This window comes from Lathyrus oleraceus, chromosome 6, assembly GCF_024323335.1.
Source record: "Lathyrus oleraceus cultivar Zhongwan6 chromosome 6, CAAS_Psat_ZW6_1.0, whole genome shotgun sequence".
NCBI lineage: Eukaryota > Viridiplantae > Streptophyta > Magnoliopsida > Fabales > Fabaceae > Lathyrus > Lathyrus oleraceus.
In genome coordinates this window covers 431,566,223-431,586,499 of record NC_066584.1, presented here as the reverse complement: position 1 = coordinate 431,586,499, position 20,277 = coordinate 431,566,223, and the positions used below count along the sequence as shown (strand labels likewise).

General features: G+C 36.7%; 2 protein-coding genes and 1 pseudogene across 3 annotated transcripts; 1 reads left to right on the top strand and 2 right to left on the bottom strand.

The window, feature by feature from the left end:
* The first annotated feature begins 5,943 nt into the window (after positions 1–5,943).
* On the top strand, positions 5,944–8,014 carry LOC127091105 (pentatricopeptide repeat-containing protein At3g60050). Its single transcript, XM_051029651.1, has one exon. It carries the CDS (start codon positions 6,332–6,334, stop codon positions 7,781–7,783), a length of 1,452 nt encoding a protein of 483 aa, XP_050885608.1. The 5' UTR covers positions 5,944–6,331; the 3' UTR covers positions 7,784–8,014.
* Positions 8,015–10,500: 2,486 nt separating this feature from the next.
* LOC127091106 (heavy metal-associated isoprenylated plant protein 39) lies at positions 10,501–11,390 on the bottom strand. Of its 2 annotated transcripts, none has more exons than XM_051029652.1 (3): positions 11,235–11,390; positions 10,981–11,062; positions 10,501–10,852 (listed from the first exon to the last, which is right to left on the bottom strand). In XM_051029652.1, the coding sequence occupies exons 1-3, from the start codon at positions 11,241–11,243 to the stop codon at positions 10,650–10,652; spliced, it is 294 nt and encodes a 97-aa protein (XP_050885609.1). In that variant the 5' UTR covers positions 11,244–11,390; the 3' UTR covers positions 10,501–10,649. The 2 variants fall into 2 exon arrangements, with proteins under 2 accessions (XP_050885609.1, XP_050885610.1); XM_051029653.1 differs by having other exon boundaries at positions 10,981–11,059; positions 11,235–11,382.
* A 156-nt stretch (positions 11,391–11,546) lies between these two features.
* On the bottom strand, positions 11,547–18,819 carry LOC127096097 (receptor-like protein EIX1; annotated as a pseudogene).
* Positions 18,820–20,277: the final 1,458 nt, after the last annotated feature.

Here is a 20,277-nt window from a genome sequence, read left to right as displayed (position 1 = left end):
AGAGGTTGATGATTCACCCGACTCTCTCCGTCGGATCTCCTAACCGAGAACCAAATCACGAACATCATCAAATTTTAACTTGTCGCTTCCCGATAAGCTACTCACAGCTGTGACAATAGCATTCCAACTTTCTGGTAGGGAAGACAAGAGTATCAAAGCCCATACTTCATCATCAAAGTCTATTCCAACTGAACTCAACTGGGTTGTGACTGTGCTGAGTTCATTTAGATGTTGCGCCGTTGATGCACCTTCTGCCATCCATAAGTTGAACAACCGCCTCATCAAATGAACTTTGTTTGAGGCCGATGGCTTTTCGTACATGTTAGAAAGGGCCTTCATAAGACCAGCCATAGTCTTTTCTTTGGCAATGTTGAAGGCAACATTATGAGATAACGTCAATCGAATGACTCCAAGAGCCTTTCTATCAAGAAGTTTCCAGTCATCTTCTTTCATATTTGCTGGTTTACTCGTGAGAGGTTGATGCATGCTTTTCTGATACAAATAATCCTCTATTTGCCTCTTCCAAAAGTTGAAGTCTGCACCGTCGAACTTTTCGATTTTCACTTTTCCTTCGTTTGCCGCCATAGTTCCTACTCGAACCTGACTCCTCTGGATCGCCTCTGATAATTTATGCAAACCACCGAAAAAATTGGTAACGCTGACCAATTTTCACTATTCACGAAAAACACTAATCACGAAGTTACTATTCACATGAATAGTACTTTCCCAAAAAAAATTATTTGGCCGAACCAACCAGCTCTGATGCCAGTTGTTAGAAAATTACGTCGAATTTCCTCTTAGTCAGATTCGTAAAAACAATAATATGCGAAAGCATAAAAGCACACACACAATTGATAACGGAGTTCGACCAAATATGCCTACGTCTCCGGGCTACTGCAGACCTTTTACTGAAAAGAGAAAAATACACTGTGTTTACAAATACTCAAAATTTCTCTCACCCACAACCCAATTACACCCAAGAGTTTCTCTCACCGAAATTTTTCTCACACTAAAAAATTTCTCTAACTCTCAAATTACAATTTTTTATGTCAAATGCAAATGCATTCATTGTCTTGAAAAAATTAAATTTTCTTACAGCTTCAACGAGTATTTATAGGATTCATGTGGTATACCCCATGTGCATGCAAAGTGACCTTTCAATAATGGCTGTCCGTGATTTTCTCTTCACCAAAAACAATGTTACAAATTCAAAGTTACTATTCTTTTGGTCAAATTCAAAGTTACTATTCTATTGGTCAAATTCAAAGTTACTATTCTTTTGTTGACTGCCATTAAAAATAGAAGGTGGAATAGTATGGCTAGAAATATAGGCCTGTGGATCTAACAGAAGCATGAAAAGTAGTGTTGTACCAATATTCTTCCCAAGAAAGCCACATGGCCTAAGTCTTAGGCTGGTCAACAATAAAACAACGAAGAAAAGTCTCCAAACAACGGTTAACTACTTCTGTCTGACCATCAGTCTGAGGGTGGTATGCAATGTTGAGATTCAAATATGTACCTTGTTGTTTAAAGAGTTCCTGTCAGAAATTACTTACAAAGATGGGATCTCTGTCACTCACAATAGATTCCGGAATTCCATGAAGTCGGACCATTTCTTTGGTGAAAGTTTCAGCCAAAGATCTCGCAGAACAGGGACGCTTAAGAAGGATGGAATGAGCATATTTGGATAGTCGGTCTACCACCACAAAAATGGCTTCGAATCCCTTGGACTTTGGAAGACCTGTAATGAAGTCCATAGAAATATCTGCCCACACTTGATTTGGTATTGGAAGTGGCTGGAGAAGACCACCGGGTGTTAAAGTTGCATACTTATTTCATTGACAGACAGTACATTTCTGCACAAAATTCTGGATATTCTTCTTCATACCAATCCAATACAAATTAGCAGCCAAACGACGATAAGTGCGATAAAACTTGGAATGCCCACCCTGAGGGGTACTGTGAAATTCCTTGAGAATTGTAGGAACAAAAGTAGATGAAACAGACAAAACTAATCTGTCCTGATACAAAAGAACCCCACTCTGTAGTGCAAACCCAGATTTTGTGGTTTCCCTCTTTTGTAAAGCCAAAGTGATTGCATGTAATGTTGGATCCTGTTGTACTTCTTCATGGACAACCTTGAAATCTAACCACTCAGGACGGAAAGTCATAGAGTTAAGGATTAACCTGTCATCTGAATCAGCAAGGACCGTCAATGTGTTGTTTGGGGATGTATCAAACTGACGGGACAACACATCATCACCCTTGTTCTCAAGACCAGGTTTATAGACTACATCAATTTGATATCCCAAAAGCTTAGCCATCCAATTTTGTTGATCCATTGTGGTTACACGTTGCTGCATTAATTGTTTCAAACTCTTTTGATCTGTGCACACCGTGAACTTGTTCCCTATGAGATATGGGCACCAATGTTGGATTGCGAGAGCCACAGCCATTAATTCTTTTTCATATCACTGAGTCCCTTGATGAAAAATGCGATAGGCTTCTTGTCTTGTATTAAAATTTCACCCAACCCATTGTCAGACGCATCACTCTCAATGAAGAATTCTTTGGTGAAGTAAGGCAATGCTAAAACTGGGGCTGAAGTTACCTTGTGCTTAAGTTCCTCAAAAGCTGCTTGTTCCTTGGCTCCCCACTTAAAACACTCTTTCTTAGTCAAATCAGTTAATGGTCCTACAATCTTGCCATAGTCACGAATGAACTTTCTGTAATAACCGGTCAATCCCAGGGATCCTCTGACACCTTTGACATTCTTTGGCACAAGCCATTCTAACACGCTGCTTATTTTTTATGGATCCGTAGAAACCCCTTCATGAGAAATCGTGTGACCCAAATACTCAACCGACAATTGGCCAAACAAACATTTCTTTTGATTGGCCACCAATTGTTGCTCAGCTAGCACACTTAAAACTGAATTCACATGCAAAATATGGTCTGGCCACGTCATACTATACACCAAAATGTCGTCAAAAAATACTAAAACATACCTCCGCAACATTGGCTTGAAAACTTCATTCATTAATGCTTGAAAGGTGGATGGAGAATTTGTTAAACCAAAAGGCATCACTAAGAATTCATAATGACCCTCATGAGTGCGAAAAGTTGTTTTATGAATGTCTTCTTTTCGCATGCGTACTTGGTGGTAGCCAGACTTAAGATCAATTTTGGAAAAGTATCGTGCGCCATGTAACTCATCCAATAACTCATCAATGAACGGAATAGGAAACTTATCTGTAATAGTTACCTTATTCAAAGCACGGTAGTCAACACACATCCTCCAAGAGTTATCCTTTTTCTTGACTAGAATAACCGAACTTGAAAAGGCACTCTGGCTAGGTCTGATCACACCGGAAAGTAGCAACTTCTTCACTTGTTTCTCAATTTGTGTCTTGTGGTGGTGAGGGTAGAGATATGGTCGAACATTAACTGGGCCCTGGCCGGTCAACAAGTGTATAACATGTTCTTGTTGTCTTTCAGGAGGCAATCCTTGTGGTTCCTTGAAAACCTTATCAAACCTATGGAGTACTGATTTCATCTCCAACTATTGAGTTGGTGTCACCATACATGATTGGATATCACAGTGCAACTGGGCAAAATGGTTTCTTCAACATAGTTTTGTAATGGAATACACTCTCTAGTACGGACCCCTTTGATCTCAATCCATTCCCCCTGGTATGTGAAATGCATTTTCTTCTCGACCCAATCAATGTATGTGCATCCAACCTGTGTCATCCATTCCATCCCAAATACTAGATCATAACCACCCAACTCAAACAGCACAACATCTATCTCCCATTTTACCCCTTGAACTGAAATAATAACACCTTGGCACTCTCATAACGTCGGAGTCGCATAACCGTCACCCAATTTGATTTGTCTAGTAGGAGTTTAAGTAATTCGTAAACCCAAAGCCAAAGCTAGACGCCTTGACATGAAATTTTTGTTTGCTCCGCTATCAACCAACATCAGCACCGGTAACGCTTCTACTGTCCCTTGCAACTTGATGCATTGAAGCTTATCTTGATAATACTTAGTTTGTTTATCAAAAGTCAATATATTTTCAAAAGTTAGCACATTCAATTGCAATTCTTCTGCACCTGTTTCAACATCTTCATCATTTAACACTCTGACTTCGTTTTCATCTTCAGAGTCGTCCTCAAGAACCATAACCCGCAGATTTTCATCCGGACATTGATGGCGAGGATGATACTGACCTCCATATTTAAAACAGAGCCCTTTTTGACGACGGTCAACAATCCCCTGTGAAGACAGACTCCTCACAGTTCTGTCATGCCAATTTCCACTACTAGCCGTCTGAGTTTTGTTTTGTCCGGAACCAGACATTCCACGCGGACCACCTGTTGATTTTCCTCTTGAAAAACGATCACAATTGTCTTTATTATTACGAACCATAACCCAATCGCCATTTCTGCCTTCATTCTGTGCGATAACCTTATTACCAAAAACAGGCCGGGACAATGACCCCTGTGACCTTCGTGGTGTCCAGACTCTTCACCCTTCTTCCAATTCACGTTCTACTGCTCGAGCTACGTTCATTAACCTTGCTCTTGACGTAGGACCCATAGCGATCATGCTGCGGACCTTTCCCCTGATTTTTTCCTTCAAACCATGCACGAAATAACCAAAATATTGGTCATTGGATAATCGGGGCAGTTGTGCTACTAACCTCTCAAAATCTTCGATGTATTCTTCAATTGTTCCTTCCTGTTGAAGCGCAAAAAGTTGTTTAAATACATTTCCATCACTTACACCACCATACATCTCAAGAAGTGCATCTTTCAAATTCTTCCATGTCAATGTTTCATTCTCCTCCAAGAGTCCTTTGAAAAAATGAATTGTAGAACCGTCGATACATAATTGTGCCAAATTGACTTTGATTTCATGTATAGTATTCTGCACATTGAAATAGACTTTCGCCCTAACAATCCAACCAGCGGGATCATCACCATTAAACATCGGTAATTCCACCTTCTTCACAGATATGCAAAATTCATCCAAAGCTTCACCCTGTAAGCTAGAATTTTTCTTTTTGGTACCAACTGACCCATTATTGTGCGATGATTCTCCCACACCCCTCTCCTTATTCATATTTAATAAAGAGATGATATTCTCCTGATTGTCTTTATTTTGATTTTGCATTTCATGTAAAGAAACCTCCATAGTTGCAAGTTTCTCTTCAAGTGCAATCACTTTTGCCTACATCTTCTTCGGTGGCATCCGGTAGGTCAGACCAATTTGATACGATGAACAGTGCCCCCGTAGAACAGAATTATAAAGAAAGAGAAATTGCAAGGAACTTGCGAATTTTTATTGATAAAATAAAAGAAATACAATCTGAAAAACTACAAGAGCAGTTTGCTCTCTCAGAAAAATAACTTCTTCTGGGCTAGTAACTCCCAAATAAACTTTCCCCTCCCCTAAAAAAACAATAAACAACAATTTATATATCATCCAAAACATAAACCAATAACTAACTATTTGAATTTAAACTAACACATATTTCGCCTTTGATAAACCCTCTAAATGATAGATTTACCCTTCTCCTTAGTCTGTGCGCTATCAGATTCTGTCCTAAGAAAGTTTTCAATTTGATTCTGTCCTAAGAAAGTTTTCAATTTGTATATAGCAGATATGGATGAGTCCTCTAATAAAAGAAGTGTACTTTTGATTGTTTTTCAACTTTGACCCTCTTCAATAAAAAAAATTATATTTTTTAAAAACCATTCCTATAAAAAATATATCAAACTAGTTATTTAAAAATAATAATTAAAAATAATAGTTGAATAAAATGGACCCGTATTTAAATTAAAGTTATTAACCTATTTTTGTTTTTTTGTTTTTGACAAAAATTAAAAAAAATATTTTTAAGGTACCTTTGTTTATTTTCAGAAATTGGGTTTTAAGGGCCAGGGTTTTACTTCTTCGTTCCTTCCAGCAAAACATTCAAAGTTTAATTAATTTCTTCCTTTTCCTTTAACCTAGCAATTCAACCACGCCGCTGATTCATCCTCCTTCTACTGTCATTTTCCTCTTCTTCTTCTTCACCTTCCTTCATCCTTCTACTGTGATTCTTCTTCAGGTTTCTCCGTCATTTTTTTTGTAAAAAAACTTCATTGTTGTTGTCGTGAAATACATATGAGGAAGCCGCGACAGTGATGCGCGTCCCACCTGGCATCACTGTGGCGTCCACCGGCGGTTTCCCTCCGTACCGCCGCAATCGCGCCACTATTGGCCGCGATTAACAACCTAGATTTCAGAGTTGCAGAGATGATGGGTTGGAACTCAAATAATGAATTCAATAGCCCTTTTAGGTCTAAGGAAAAGGGTAGTAAACAAAATTTCCAATTTTTTTATTGTTCGACGGAGATTATGTAGTCACACTTTTGATGGTAATAATGGGTTTGACTGCATTGAGGAGCCTTTGAGAAAAATAGTTTCAGATTTTGATTCTACTTTGGATGAAAGGTTCAATTTAAACGACTATTCAAGCTGTGATCAAAAGCCCTTTTCACTTAGAAAGGGGTTCTTAGAGTCTGTGAAGTTAGATGCTAAGAGGGCCCTTGAGGTTCTTAGACAAGATGGTCCTGGTCTTGATGCTAGGTTGATTTTAGAGGAGTTGAGTATAAGACCTTCCGGGATTCTTGTTAGAGAGGTTCTCTTTGGAATTTTGAAGAGCATTAATAGCGAGAATAAGACCAGGTGTGCAAAGCTGGCTTATAAGTTTTTTGTGTGGTGTAGTCAGCAAGAGGATTACCGGCACACTGCGAATGCCTATCACTTGATTATGAACATATATGCTGAATGCGAAGAGTTTAGGGCGTTGTGGAGATTGGTTGATGAAATGATTGAGAAAGGTTATCCGGCTACTGCTCGTACTTTCAATGTTTTGGTTCGGACTTGTGGCGAGGCAGGCTTGGCGAAGACGTTGGTGGAGAGGTTCATAAAATCGAAGAACTTTAGCTATAGGCCTTTTAAGCATTCCTACAATGCAATTCTACATTGTTTTCTTGTTTTAAACCAATACAAATTGATTGAGTGGGTTTATGAACAGATGTTGCTTGATGGTTTTTCATCAGATGTTTTGACTTATAATATTGTCATGTATGCCAAGTATAGACTTGGAAAGGTGGATCAGTTCCACATACTGCTTGATGAGATGGGTAGAAATGGATTTTCTCCGGATTTTCATACCTTCAACATTCTTCTTCATGCTCTTGGTAAAGGGGACAAACCACTTGCTGCTCTTAATCTTTTAAATCACATGAGAGAAACAGGTATAGAGCCTACAGTACTTCATTTTACCACATTGATAGATGGACTCAGCAGAGCTGGGAATTTGGATGCTTGCAAATATTTTTTCGATGAAATGACAAAGAACGGGTGCGTGCCAGATGTGGTGGCGTACACTGTTATGATAACGGGATATGTAGTGGCTGGTGAGCTTGAGAAAGCACGGGAAATGTTTCAAGAGATGCTTTCCAAGGAGCAAGTCCCAAATGTTTTTACATACAATTCCATGATTCGGGGGTTATGTATGGCAGGGAAATTTGATGAAGCACTCTCAATGTTCAAGGAAATGGATAGGAAAGGTTGTAGTCCAAACTCTGTTGTCTATATTACATTAGTGAATTGTTTGCGGAATGCCGGAAGGGTTGCTGATGCTCGTGAGGTGATAAGACAAATGATGGAGACAGGGAAGTATGCCCACTTACTTTCAAGATTCAAAGGGTTTAAGATGTAGTCGTAAATTAGACTTTCAAATCACACATTTTAACTCTTGGGGCATCGACTCTTTGATTAACTTAGGCCAACTACCTGCTGCGTTTCAGCTGGTTAGATGCCAGAGAAAAAAAGTATGTCGCCTCCCATCCCCTAATATATATAATTCTTTCTACACCGAGTAGCTAAAATGTAAACCTGTATGGCCCATTTTTGTATAACATATGATCAACATTTGTTGTTCATTATTTTAGTTGTGATTCTTTTAATTCATATGTGCCTGCATGTTGCAAAGAGCTTATTCTTGGGGGTGCTGAAATCATCTTTACTTTACTCATATAAAGTAAACTTTTTTGTACCTTTGGCAACACATATTTTGTTTATGGGCCAAGTAATTTGCATTAACTCTAGTAATGTAACTCCATTCTTTATAACTTGGAAGTAGATAAAGGATTCATAATCCGTATACTTGACAGTCTATCCATTATTTGGTGCACTAGTTGCTGTTAGCTTCTGGAAATGATACGCGAGCCTTCCTTTTTTTCCCTAATTATAATGTATTATTAGATTTGAAAGCTGTCTTCTTTTATGTTAGAAAAATTATTTTTAGCACCTGTAAAGTCAACAGCATTCTGTTGATGGAAAATCGTTCTTTGTATAGTATTTAATGTGTCTGTTTGGTTATAATCTTTTTCAAACATTATCTTTTATTTCCAATTTCTTACTACTATTGCATTATCCATTACATATTTTAGTTATCGTGCTCATCCCTCTTGTCTGTTGATATTTGAAGTGGTATCGTTTTCATTTGTATGTTATTCCTTACTGTTTAGTATCAGCTGAAGTTTATGTCAATCATTCATTATTTTAAGATTAGATCTATAATTAAAAATGTTCTTTTAACTTTTGAGTTGTAAGACTAAGTCTAGTAGTTTATTGGCACATTTCCAAGAGTCTGGAGCAAACAGCAAAAAATATTGCCGAGACAAATGTGCGTAATTATTATGCTGCCTATCAAAACCATGTCCAAGTTGGTTGCTTTTCTTTGTGGCTTCTAAGACAGCCATAGTCTGCTTCGATATTCCACATGAAGATTGAAAAACATATCCTTTGTACTAAAAAAGTTTATTGTTATGGTTTATTTATTGGCTCTATATTTGCTGTGCTCACGCAAGATAGGCTTCTTCTGTTCCCGACTTTGATTGGTGAGATTTAGTTCCTAATTTTATTTGATAGGATTTTTCCACTATAGGACAGGCTTGTCTATTTTTGTATTTATTTTTTCGATTTTTGATATATTCTTGGTATGCTGTAGATGATTGTTAGAGCCTAGGGTGCCAGACTAGTTGGGAGTCCTTCCCCCAGATCGATGCCTCTGCGTTCCATTTTTTGCGTAGTGGGATCACAAAGTCCAAATAGTTAGGATGCTATGCTAAGTCCAAATTGAACAGTCATGTTTTATTCATTATGTTTATAAACAATTTATAATAGGATCTGCCCAATCTAAAGATGATTAAAGCTGCCAAATCTTCGGTATTTTTTTCTTTCAATTAACACCCACAAGACTCTTCTTTTTAACAACTACTATTATATTTGCTTTTAAATCTGCACTAAAATTGTCTTCATTATTTCAATTAACAGTTCACCAGTCCAGTTCTGTTATTTACAAGAAAGTGCAGCCTTATACTGGTGGAGGTACTTAAGATTTCTGCTTATGGTTCTCACAGTTCCGAGTCCTTAAGGTAAGTTGTGTTCATCATCCATGTTTTGAGGACTGAATATCTGGTGATCTGCTTGTAATTTACTTTGGTCTGTCAGCTAATCTTGTTGAGGTTTTTGTTCTTCCAATTTATCGCGTTTATTTGGTTTTATCATCCAAGAAACATACTTTGAAGTGATGGAATTATATTTTATGTACTTTGAATTAATAAAATATTCATAAACTAAGATTTTTTCCCTATACATATGGACTGCATGGAAACAAGAATAATGAAAAACACAACCTTTGAGTATCTACTTTAAATATAAAGCCTAGTTAGCTAGAATTTCTCCTTAAAATTGCATTGTGGTCTAGAACAATGCTTGTGTGAGTTGTGATTTTATTTACACAATAATTCGCAAGTTCAACAGTATCAAAGCTTGAATCTTTTTTTATTGGATGTATTTAATTGGTACTGTTTTCATGACAGAATCATTCCACTTCAGTACCACCATTCTTCAGATTCATATTCATCACATCAGTTCAAGTTACTGTGTTCCTATTAAGAATTCCATTAGATCCATGAGGTATCCCGTGTATCAAGATTGGAAAGATCCGAGGCCGATCACACACAGAAGAAAATTTCGTTCAAACACTGAAATAATCAATTCAATCGGATGTCTAAGTATGCTTTTGTTGAAAAGGGAGCTGAAGCCATTGCACATTGCTTTGCTTTCAGGGTAATCCCAACACTTTTCCATGGAATTGTCATGCATGCCTAAGTTAGTTGTTGATTAAGTTTCAGCATCATGAAGACATATAGGTGATTCGCGATGGTTATATCTTTGAAAACACAATTACCAATGATGGCTAATTTAAAATTTAGTCATAGAGAAAGGTCCCTTTATTATTTCATATAAAAACCTCCTAATCTTCTTTTTTCCGCTTTTATTTTTTGTTTTGGTCTTATGTTTCTCTTGGCTTTTGCTGTCTTTCTCATAATCTCATTCCACAAATATATCATTCTTTGCATGTAGGTATATCATATCATTCTTTGCATGTAGTTATATCATATCATTCTTTACAAGCATGAATCAAATGCATAGATATATTATCTCATTCAGAAGTCATTAGCTCCTTCAGGAATGTAAAGAGAGAGAATTTGAAAATCCAATGATGTGTATTGTCTTCATTTTTTCTCCTCTGGTTTCTCTTCTTTTTTCTCTTCCTTTTCTTCTTTCTTCTCTTCTTTCTTCTCTTCTATGGCAGGTCCAACTGATACTATATCTACCTTCCCCACTTTCTTCAGCTTCTTCACTACTGCCACTGTATCCATTTCACCAATCACTGTTAACTTCTGTTCATTAACATCTGTCTCGATTGAATCAACTCCTGTTATTAAAGTACCAACAGTTACAAAACGCATCCTTCCATTAGTGTGTATACATTGCAGAGAAAACTGACTTTCTGCTAAACATTTACTTTGGTAAATGGAAATAAAATTAAAACTTAACACCCACCATAGATATCTGCAACTGCTTCTATTGATTTCTTCTTTGTTTTGTCATCTGTCATAGTAAGAACCTTTAAAACCACCTTCTGCTATGGATCCATTCAGGGATAGCGCATGTAAACAGACAGAAAAAGGGGGGTAAACAAACACAATTCTAAATCAAATTATTCATATAACTATAACCAAACAGTTTATGTTGTCACTTTAATTATTAATAATGAGAAAATTATTATGCAGAAACCCAAATGAGAAGGTAAGTACCTGAGCCATTGTGAGAAGGGAAGAAGTGTGTGAAAACAAGGAAGAGGAGAATGAAGGCTTGAGAATACAATGTACGACGTGTGTGGTTGTGGATGTCTTGTTTTATTTCTGGCCAGCCAGCATGGAGAAACTCAATAGGACAAATGTTTGATGTGTTGATAACATGTTGCGTGCCATTTGAAATATCTTTTATTCTATCTTTCCTACCCTATCAATACAAATCAAACACGGTTCCAGAACACAATTATTTTGAGAAATATTTACTTAGATCAAATGCTTTCCTTGTCAATACAAACTTAATGTTATGTTATTATCCCCCTACAATTCTACAGGAATAAATCCAACCAATTTGTTTTGTGACAAAGTCCATGTTGACAACAAATTTTAAGATTTTGGTATAGTCAAGATCCAGTCCTTTCATGCCTTCTTTTGCACCTTGATCAGACCATTGATAACCCGAACGACCAGCTATATAATCTACATGTGGAATAAGCTCGAATAAGCTCATTTGACTGAATGGAAATTGGTTGTGCCAATATCATTCCTTCAAGGTGGCCTATGCATCGAGGTCGCCTTGTAAATTGTTTCTGGAAAGGTCCAAATTTTTTAGTGATTTGAGTTGGCATAATTGTGAAGGAATACAACCACTCAACATGTTTTGTCGCAATCTAAGAACTTGCAATGAAGTGAAGGTGTTTACTGTCCAGGATGATGGTATACTCCCAGAGAGTTGATTCTCACCAAGATACAAAATCAACAATTGCTTCAAATTTCTAAAAGATGTTGGAAACTCTCCTCGAAGACTATTATTGTTCAAATGCAACCAAAGCAATGAGGAAAGATTCCCGAATGAGCTTGGGAATGCTCCTGTTAGTTTGTTAGATGACAACTTTATTTCAGACAACAATTTGGAATTTCACCAGATAAATTGTTCTTTGAAAGGCCAAGGGTTGTAAATTTTACTTTGGCACAAAGAGATTGGGATTGAACCAATTAAGTTATTATTTCCTAGAAGAAAACTTTACCCCATAACCCTACAATCGTACCCACACATCTACATTTAATTTTTTTGTGACCAAAATACCCTCATATAAATAGGGTATATTTTTCATTTCTAATTTTTTTTACCATTTTCGTCTGAAGATTTTCAAAAAACAAATTTTTTTATTTTTTGGCATTGTAAATCGGAACACTCAGAGTAAGTCTTTCGGTTCATGTAATGTATACCGGAACACATGTCTAAAGAGTTCCGGTTTGTTGCCTTTAGGGGGCACTGAACCGGAAGTCTTTTAGAAAGTCTTCCGGTTTGGTTTGATGTATACCGGAAGTCTTTCTTAAAGACTTCCGGTTTGGATGATCTAAACCGGAACTCTTTTAAAAAGTGTTCCGGTAGTCATCCTATTTTTTTATTCACCGGAACTCTTTTTTGAAGTGTTCCGGTATGATTTTTTTTTTAATTTTTAATTTTTAACTTTTTTTTTGCAGTGGTTCGAAGACGAGGTGCAGATGGTAGGATTCCAGTCCGCACGTTAGACCGGAGCGCATCTTCATTTGCAGCTGAGCCGGTTGGATATCCAAGAGGGTCGTACGATACGTCTCTTCTGGTGAAGTACGAGCATCATGTTGCTCGACATTTATGGTTCAGTGAGGTAAGTAAACGGGATATATTTGAAAATGAATAATAGTTGAATATTTTATATTGTGTTTTCTAATATGTGTTTTAATTGTTTTTAGGAAAGAGGTCCAAAGAAAGAGTTGAAGGTTGCTGGACATGGACTGAAGTTGACTTCTAGGGTTCCATTGGCTCTTCCACCACAGATGGAGAGTTGGGTATCTAGATCTGGTTTATCTTCACTTCAGAGAACCAGCCTGAACAAGATAGACACAAATCTTGTCTCTGCATTTGTGGAAAGATGGCATCTAGAGACATCTTCATTTCAATGCCGTTTGGTGAAATGAGCATTACTTTGGATGATGTCTCATGTCTGCTTCACTTGCCCATCAGGGGTATCTTCTGGAGTCCTCAGGATGTGACGGAAGAGGTAGCTGTTGAACTTGCTGTTGACTACCTAGGAGTGTCACAGGGTGAGGCACAGTCACATGTTCGTAGCTGCAGGGGTTCGTATTACAAGTTGGAGTGGTTATACGATTTATTCGTACAACATAGAGCTGCTTCCAGCTGGGCATATGCGACCAGAGCATATCTATTGATGTTGGTGGGTTCCATCATATTTGCCGATAAGACCTTTACACTTGTAGAGGCACGATACCTCCTCCTGTTTACGGACTTGGATAAATGTTCAGGATATAGTTGAGGAGCAGCTGCACTAGTTACCCTATACAGATATCTTGGAGATGCTTCCATGTAAAGTTGCAAACAGCTCGGTGGATATCCTACTCTCCTACATATATATAATTTAATTTTGTTTATTAAGTGTTGAATTCATTTTATAAAATATGTTAAATTAATTTATTTTATTTATTATGTGTATTTTGTAACAGTGCTGGATTCACGAATACTTTCCATCTGTTGGAAAAAGAGGGGAGAATTGGAAACCTACTGATAACTGTGGTCTTCCCCGAGCGATGAGATGGTCGTATAGGCAAGGAGTCCTGAAGGTTGATGATTTACGACCTATTTTGGACGAGCTGACACCTGCCGACGTGATATGGCGTCCATTTGAGGATCATAGAGCATGAAGTCTATTTGATGAGATATGTCTTTACAGGGGCTGTTTGAAGTGGGGTGAAACAGTTGTTCCATACTTGCCTGACAGATGTTTACGTCAGTTCGGGTATAGGCAGTATGTTCCATCCTCACCTCTTGATTGTATGATGGCGACAGATATTGATGTTGATTGGATTAGTTACCATCAGAGTGTTATCGCTGTGATCGGTCCATCTAGCCTGGCCACCACTCCATCTGATGTAGAAGATGGTTATCTGGAGTGGTATTATTGTGTTTCGCATCCACGGTTGGTCCCTCCCCATCGTGACGATCCAAGAGAGGTACCAGTTCCTGTATATGACGCCGGACCATCTGATCCTGATTGGGCTTGTGTATCTACATTGATTCATCGTTATCTGAGACAAGTTAATGCCGAAGAGGAAGATCCACAATTTGCTGATTTATTTGAAGCTTTGCATATTTCTCGTTCACATTGATTTATGTATTAAGTTTTAGAACTGAATATAATAGACATAATATAAAATTCATGTTTTGATTACATATTTATGTTGAGTACATATTCATGCTAATACAGGTGTAAGTAATTGCCAATGTTGCATACGTCCTACAAATCCTAACATCCAAGTAGTTGCTGTATGAGAACGAAACTTCCTCCAATCTAATGTGACCGGTGGCAATGGAAACCCCTATTTCATGTTAACCTGATAAAGTAAAATAATTAAAATATTAAGTTATATAACATAAAATATTAACTGAAATAATGTAGTGAAATAATTAAAATATTTAGGCATATAACATAATACGTACCTGAACCCAATGATTGTGGTTAACAAAACCAATGCAATAAATAAAGACATTTGGTGAATGTGAACTTGTCATCGGAAAGAAAGTCATGCACGGATTGCCTAAACAGACAAGTACAACATTATAGCGATTCGCTATCAAGTAACCCATATCTAGTAGACTCAACCATTTTTCAGGTGGCTGTGAACCAAAGGATTCTATCATCAAAGATTCTCTCACTTTTGACAACCGATTAGAAAATAACTTGTCATACAAAGTTGACATATCCTTGTCTATTATTTCCAACCCCAACTCTCAACCAACCATCGGCCAACCATCCTCACCATATCCATGCAATGATGCAATGACTCTAAATCCACAATTACCATCTGATTCAACATTAACTACATCTTTAATGTATGACCTAATATGATTAGGAAATTGAAGAATGAATTGTGGTTGCTTCTTTGATAATTTTCCCAATAACATCTAATGACCTAAATCGTCTCCACAATTCATCCATTGCAGAAGTCATATCCACCTCTGATCCATCATCTTCACCTACCTCTAACTCAACTTCCATAGTTAGTTTCCTCCAATGAACATGAACAACATCAATGGGTATCGGTATACCACCTAGTGTGTATCTTCCTAACTCACAAGCACAAGGTAACCCATAAGATGTTCTAAGAGTACAACCACATATTTGCCTGTTAGTTCCAACATAATCAACTCTCAATAACTCTTCAGCAATACGTCTCAAAGCAGCTCGAGATACGGAACCACGCAAATAACCATAAAAGGGACTTACGTGCACGTGCTCAACTTCGTAAAAACTCTTTTGAAAAGAAGCTCTGATGTTTCCCAATTGTAACCTCAAGTTGTTATTCATGGCTTCCAAACATTTGACCATGTCACCTATACTGTTTCCTAACATCTGCTTTAACTTCCAATGAGCAGATTCAACCCTAAAAATATTTAAAATAACACATAAAAAATACATAGAAATAATATCACATACAAAATTATAAGACGTACCGATTAGTCGTTGTCTTACCCAAATGTAGCACTTGATTAATCCATGCTCCAACAAATCTATGCCTATGTGGAGTCAACCATGTGTCTTTCACATAATTAATAAATCCACTATAATCAACACATGCTTGCTCAAGTTGATGCAACCGTTGACCATACTCAACCTCATCACTAGCCCAGACAACTTCCATCCATAATGTGTCTATCATCTTTTGCAGGTCATTCACCACATGTTGTTTGCATTTGGCACCAACGTTTTTGTTAATGTGAAATCTACATAGCAAATTAATCGACTTGGGAAACATAATTTCAATTGCTTTCATCAAAGCAAGATCTCTATCTGTCAAAATCACTTGTGGACACATGTCTTTCTTCACAAACAACTCTTTTAATTTCTCCAATACCCAACAAAAATTCTTTGTTTGCTCAGACTCGATATACGCAAATGCAACAGCAAAAGTCAACTCGGTCGATGTCATGCCAACAATTTCAATCAAAGGTTGTCTATATTTGTTTGTCTTGTAGGTGCTATCCATAACTAACACAATCGGAAAAATATTCAACAACTTAACTGAATCAGGATGTGCCCAAAATATCTCTCTCACCACTTCCGAGTCATCCTTTTTTCTACTCCAATAGACATAGCCTGCATCCTCAATAAGCTTAAACAGATGTTGTATCTCACTCCTAGGACCTCTTATCTCTTTTTGTATCACACTCTTATGCTTGTATACTTCTGTAATCCGAGTGACATTCTCAGGATATCGGTCTTGCAAGGAAAACAATATGTGTCTAGGTGATACATGTCTCTTTGTCAAATCAGCGACATGTTGCTTCTCATCTGTGGTCAACCTACCAATAAACGCATGACCTTCTAATTTATCAGGTAAACCATGATTATGTAACCCACATTTTACATCAATCTTCCAACCAGATCCATCTTTCGCCGGAGTCGACCTGATTTTAAATGGGCATCCACATTTCTTGGACGCACTTTGGGTACCACTATCAGTAATCTTGTGTTTCCCACCTTTATCACAACCAAATATTAATTTGTTACTTCTCCCTCTCTTCCCTGTTTCAGTATCTGAACGACTGATAATAACAGTTACTTTATTATCGATTCCAACCTCTTTAATCCATCTGATAACCTCTTCTCGTGTACCAAATCTTTCCGTCGTTATAAACGCATCAGTAGTATCTACACATATTTGGGGAAGATTTTCCATTCCTGCAAAAAAAAAAAACAGATTAAAAAAAATTAAAAAAAAAGCAAACCGGAACACTTCTTGAAAGAGTTCCGGAACACATATTACACAAACCGGAACTCTTCTCCAAAGAGTTCCGGTATGTGTAAATTTGTTTACTGGAACTGTTTCAAGAAGTGTTCCGGTTTGCAAATTTTTTCTGATTGAACCGGAACTCTTTCGTGAAGTCTTCCGGTTCATTGTTTTGTGTGTTCCGGAAGTCATTTTTGAAGTCTTCCGGTTTGGGAAAAATACATACCGGAAGTCTTTTTGCAAGAGTTCCGGTGCGAGGGGTGTGAAACGTGTAATTTCTGAAATTTTCAACTGAATGGTAAAAATGAAATGGTAAATTGGTTAAAACCAATTAAGGATAGAGTGAGAATTTTTAAATTTTGTAGGGGTATCAGGCTAACTGTAGGGGTACAAGGTAAAATTTTCTTCCTAGAAACAAGTTTTTCAAAGACAACATTATACGACCAATACTTTCATGAATGATCCCATTAAAAAGATTGTTTGAAAGACAAACATAATGTAGATTTGAGAGTTTCCATTGAGGAATCAAATTGGTTGGAGGAGAGATCAAGATGCACAAGTGATGATAAGTTTGTGAAAGCATAAAAAGGTATTTGACCATGAAGCTCATTTCTAGAAAGGTCAAGAAGGGTAAGTTTCTCCGAGTGGAATAAAATTGAAATTGTTTCTAGAAAGATAGAGTGATTCAACGGAATCATGTTTTGAAAATACTCAAGAAATGGACCATGAAGCATATTAACTGTTTTGGAAAGCATAAAGAGGAATGAGTGAATTGTCAAGTTGGCAATTGGACAAAGAAAGATGCAATAAGGATGAGAGTAAATTGAGTACCTGGAATAAGTTGTGTGTGTCATTGATGGGAACATAACTCAAGTTAATATGTTTAAGTGAGTGAAGTTTAGATATCCAACTAATATCATTCCGCTAAAACCAGCGCGTGAGAGAGAGAGAGGTGCTCAAGGCGTCCCATAGAACCGCGGAACATAGGAATTGGACTTCCTCTGAAATGATTTCCAAGTCCAAATAAGTCAAGTGTTCCAATTGTAGCAAAGACAAGTTGACATTTGGAGATCAACTTCTCCTCGTCGCCACCAAAATGGTGGGTAACAAGGATTCCTGAGGTCAAGTTAGACAACATGTCCATGACATTGTTACAGCCAATACCTTCCCATTGGCAATACTGACTGCCTTTGCATGATGAAATTGTTGGAATGTTATGTCAATATTCAAATATAGGAAAATGAATTTGAAAAAGTTTCTTATGTCAAATTATGTGTTAGTTCAAAATTTTCCTTACACACATTATTTAAGTGAGATATATTTCATTCCTCACTTTATTATATAAGGAAATTCCCCGTTTCATTTCAACACACACCAAAAATTTATTTTAAAATTTTCCTTCCTCATTCTCATAACTCTGTGTCTTTCGAATTGTTAAAACGCCAAATTTTCCCCTTTCTTTCAACTCGTTGAATTTTTCGAGTATATTCTTTTATTTTCTTTAGAGAATTATAATTTCTACTTGTTTGAGTTGAGAAATTAGAAATATTAATTTTTGAATTTTCTTTGGAGAATTATTTGAATTTCTCTTGGTTTGAGAAATTATTATGACTAGTTGTTATACTAGATACTACGAGTGATATTTATACCATATTTACATGATTTTTGCATAACTTTTGACAGTACCACGAAACGTCTTAAAGAGAGCGACGTAGTACGCGACTCGTCCCGGTAATTTCTTCCGTGGCTAACTTTCAAAGTCGTGAAACAACAATTTTAAGACGTTTCGAACTGCCATGGTTCCGGAAGAAATTAACAGTAAAAATGTGGATTTAGATGGAACACTTAATAGTATTGAAGCTGAATATGCTGCACATATCAAAATGAACATTTACACCTCAGAAAAGAAATCACCTTATGAAAAGAGAATGATTACAAAATCATATTCTGAATGGACTCGTAGGTGATCTGTGATTATTACAGTAGTTTCGATACTGTAAAATAGGTTTGGAATGCTCTGGAAAAAAAGTGTGACACGAAGAAGATGGAGCAAAGGAATATGTAGGTAGTTGCTATCACAAGTATCAGATGATATATATATGAAAGATCCATGGAGACTCGATGACACGAACTTCAAAAGATTTCTTATGAGATCATTCCAAAAGGTATGTGTTTAGATTAAATTTCCTTTAATATTGACAAACTGCCTCATAGTTTGAGAGTTTTTAAAATTATACTTTGCTGCAAAATAAAAGAATTTATAATTGAGTCTGATTCTTCTTCTTCTGAAGAATCTTAGAAACATGAAAAAAGAGAAAAAGTCTTGGTGGTTTCAAACAAAAAAAAAGAAATTTGGTGTAGTTCTTAAGCCATTTGGTAAATAATTAAAGAATCAGAACTGCAATGTTGTAAACCGAATTAAGAATAAGAACCATTCAAGGGTCCTAATTACCCCAATTGAATGACAATAACCACCACCATAAAAATATGACAATGATGTTTTCTCTTAATTTAATTGTGGAAAACTAGGTCATATGATTAAAAAACATAAGATTAAGCTTAAACCTCGTGTTGCCCCTAATGCACATGTTAATTTGACTGATGAGCAATTTATTGCTTTGATCACTGAAATCAACGTGATTGATGATTATGATTGTTGGTGGTTAGACACTGGCTCCTCTCGTCATGTCTGTTATGATCGTGTAATGCTTAAAACATACACGAATAAGAAAGTGTTGTTGGGAGTTGCTCACACCACTAATGTTGTCGGTATTGGAGAAGTGGAACAAAGTCCACCTCTGAAAAAACTGTAATCTTGAAGGATGTCATGTATACTTTAGAGATTATGAAGAATCTTATTTCTGGTTTTCTTCTGAATAAGGTATGATTTAGTCATTCTATTGGGGTAGATTTGTACACAATCACTAAAAATAATATTTTTGTGAAACAACTATGTTTAAGACTTTTGCGAATGAAATTGAAATTCTATTTAGTAACAAGATTAAGAGAATTCGTAGTGATAAGAGAATTGAATATTATTTTAGTTTATTTAATGAATTTTATAAACAACATTGAATTGTACATGAAATGACTGCACCATATTCTCCTGAAATGAATGGTAAAACAGATAGAAAGAATATAACTCTTATTGAACTAGTTGCTGCTATTACGTTGAATTCTGGTGTTGCATCTCACTGGTGGGAGAAATTTTGTTTATTGTTTGATATATCCTATATAGAGTTCCCAAGTCAAAAAG

Excerpts from the sequence above, each read along its gene's own strand:
- LOC127091106 (XM_051029652.1), bottom strand. Across the intron at positions 10,853-10,980 it reads AGCAGTTGCAGATATCTATG|GAGTTGATTCAATCGAGACA; the intron begins GTGGGTGTTAAG and ends CTTTAATAACAG.
- LOC127091105 (XM_051029651.1), top strand. The coding sequence starts at position 6,332 with ATGAATTCAATAGCCCTTTTAGGTCTAAGGAAAAGGGTAGTAAACAAA.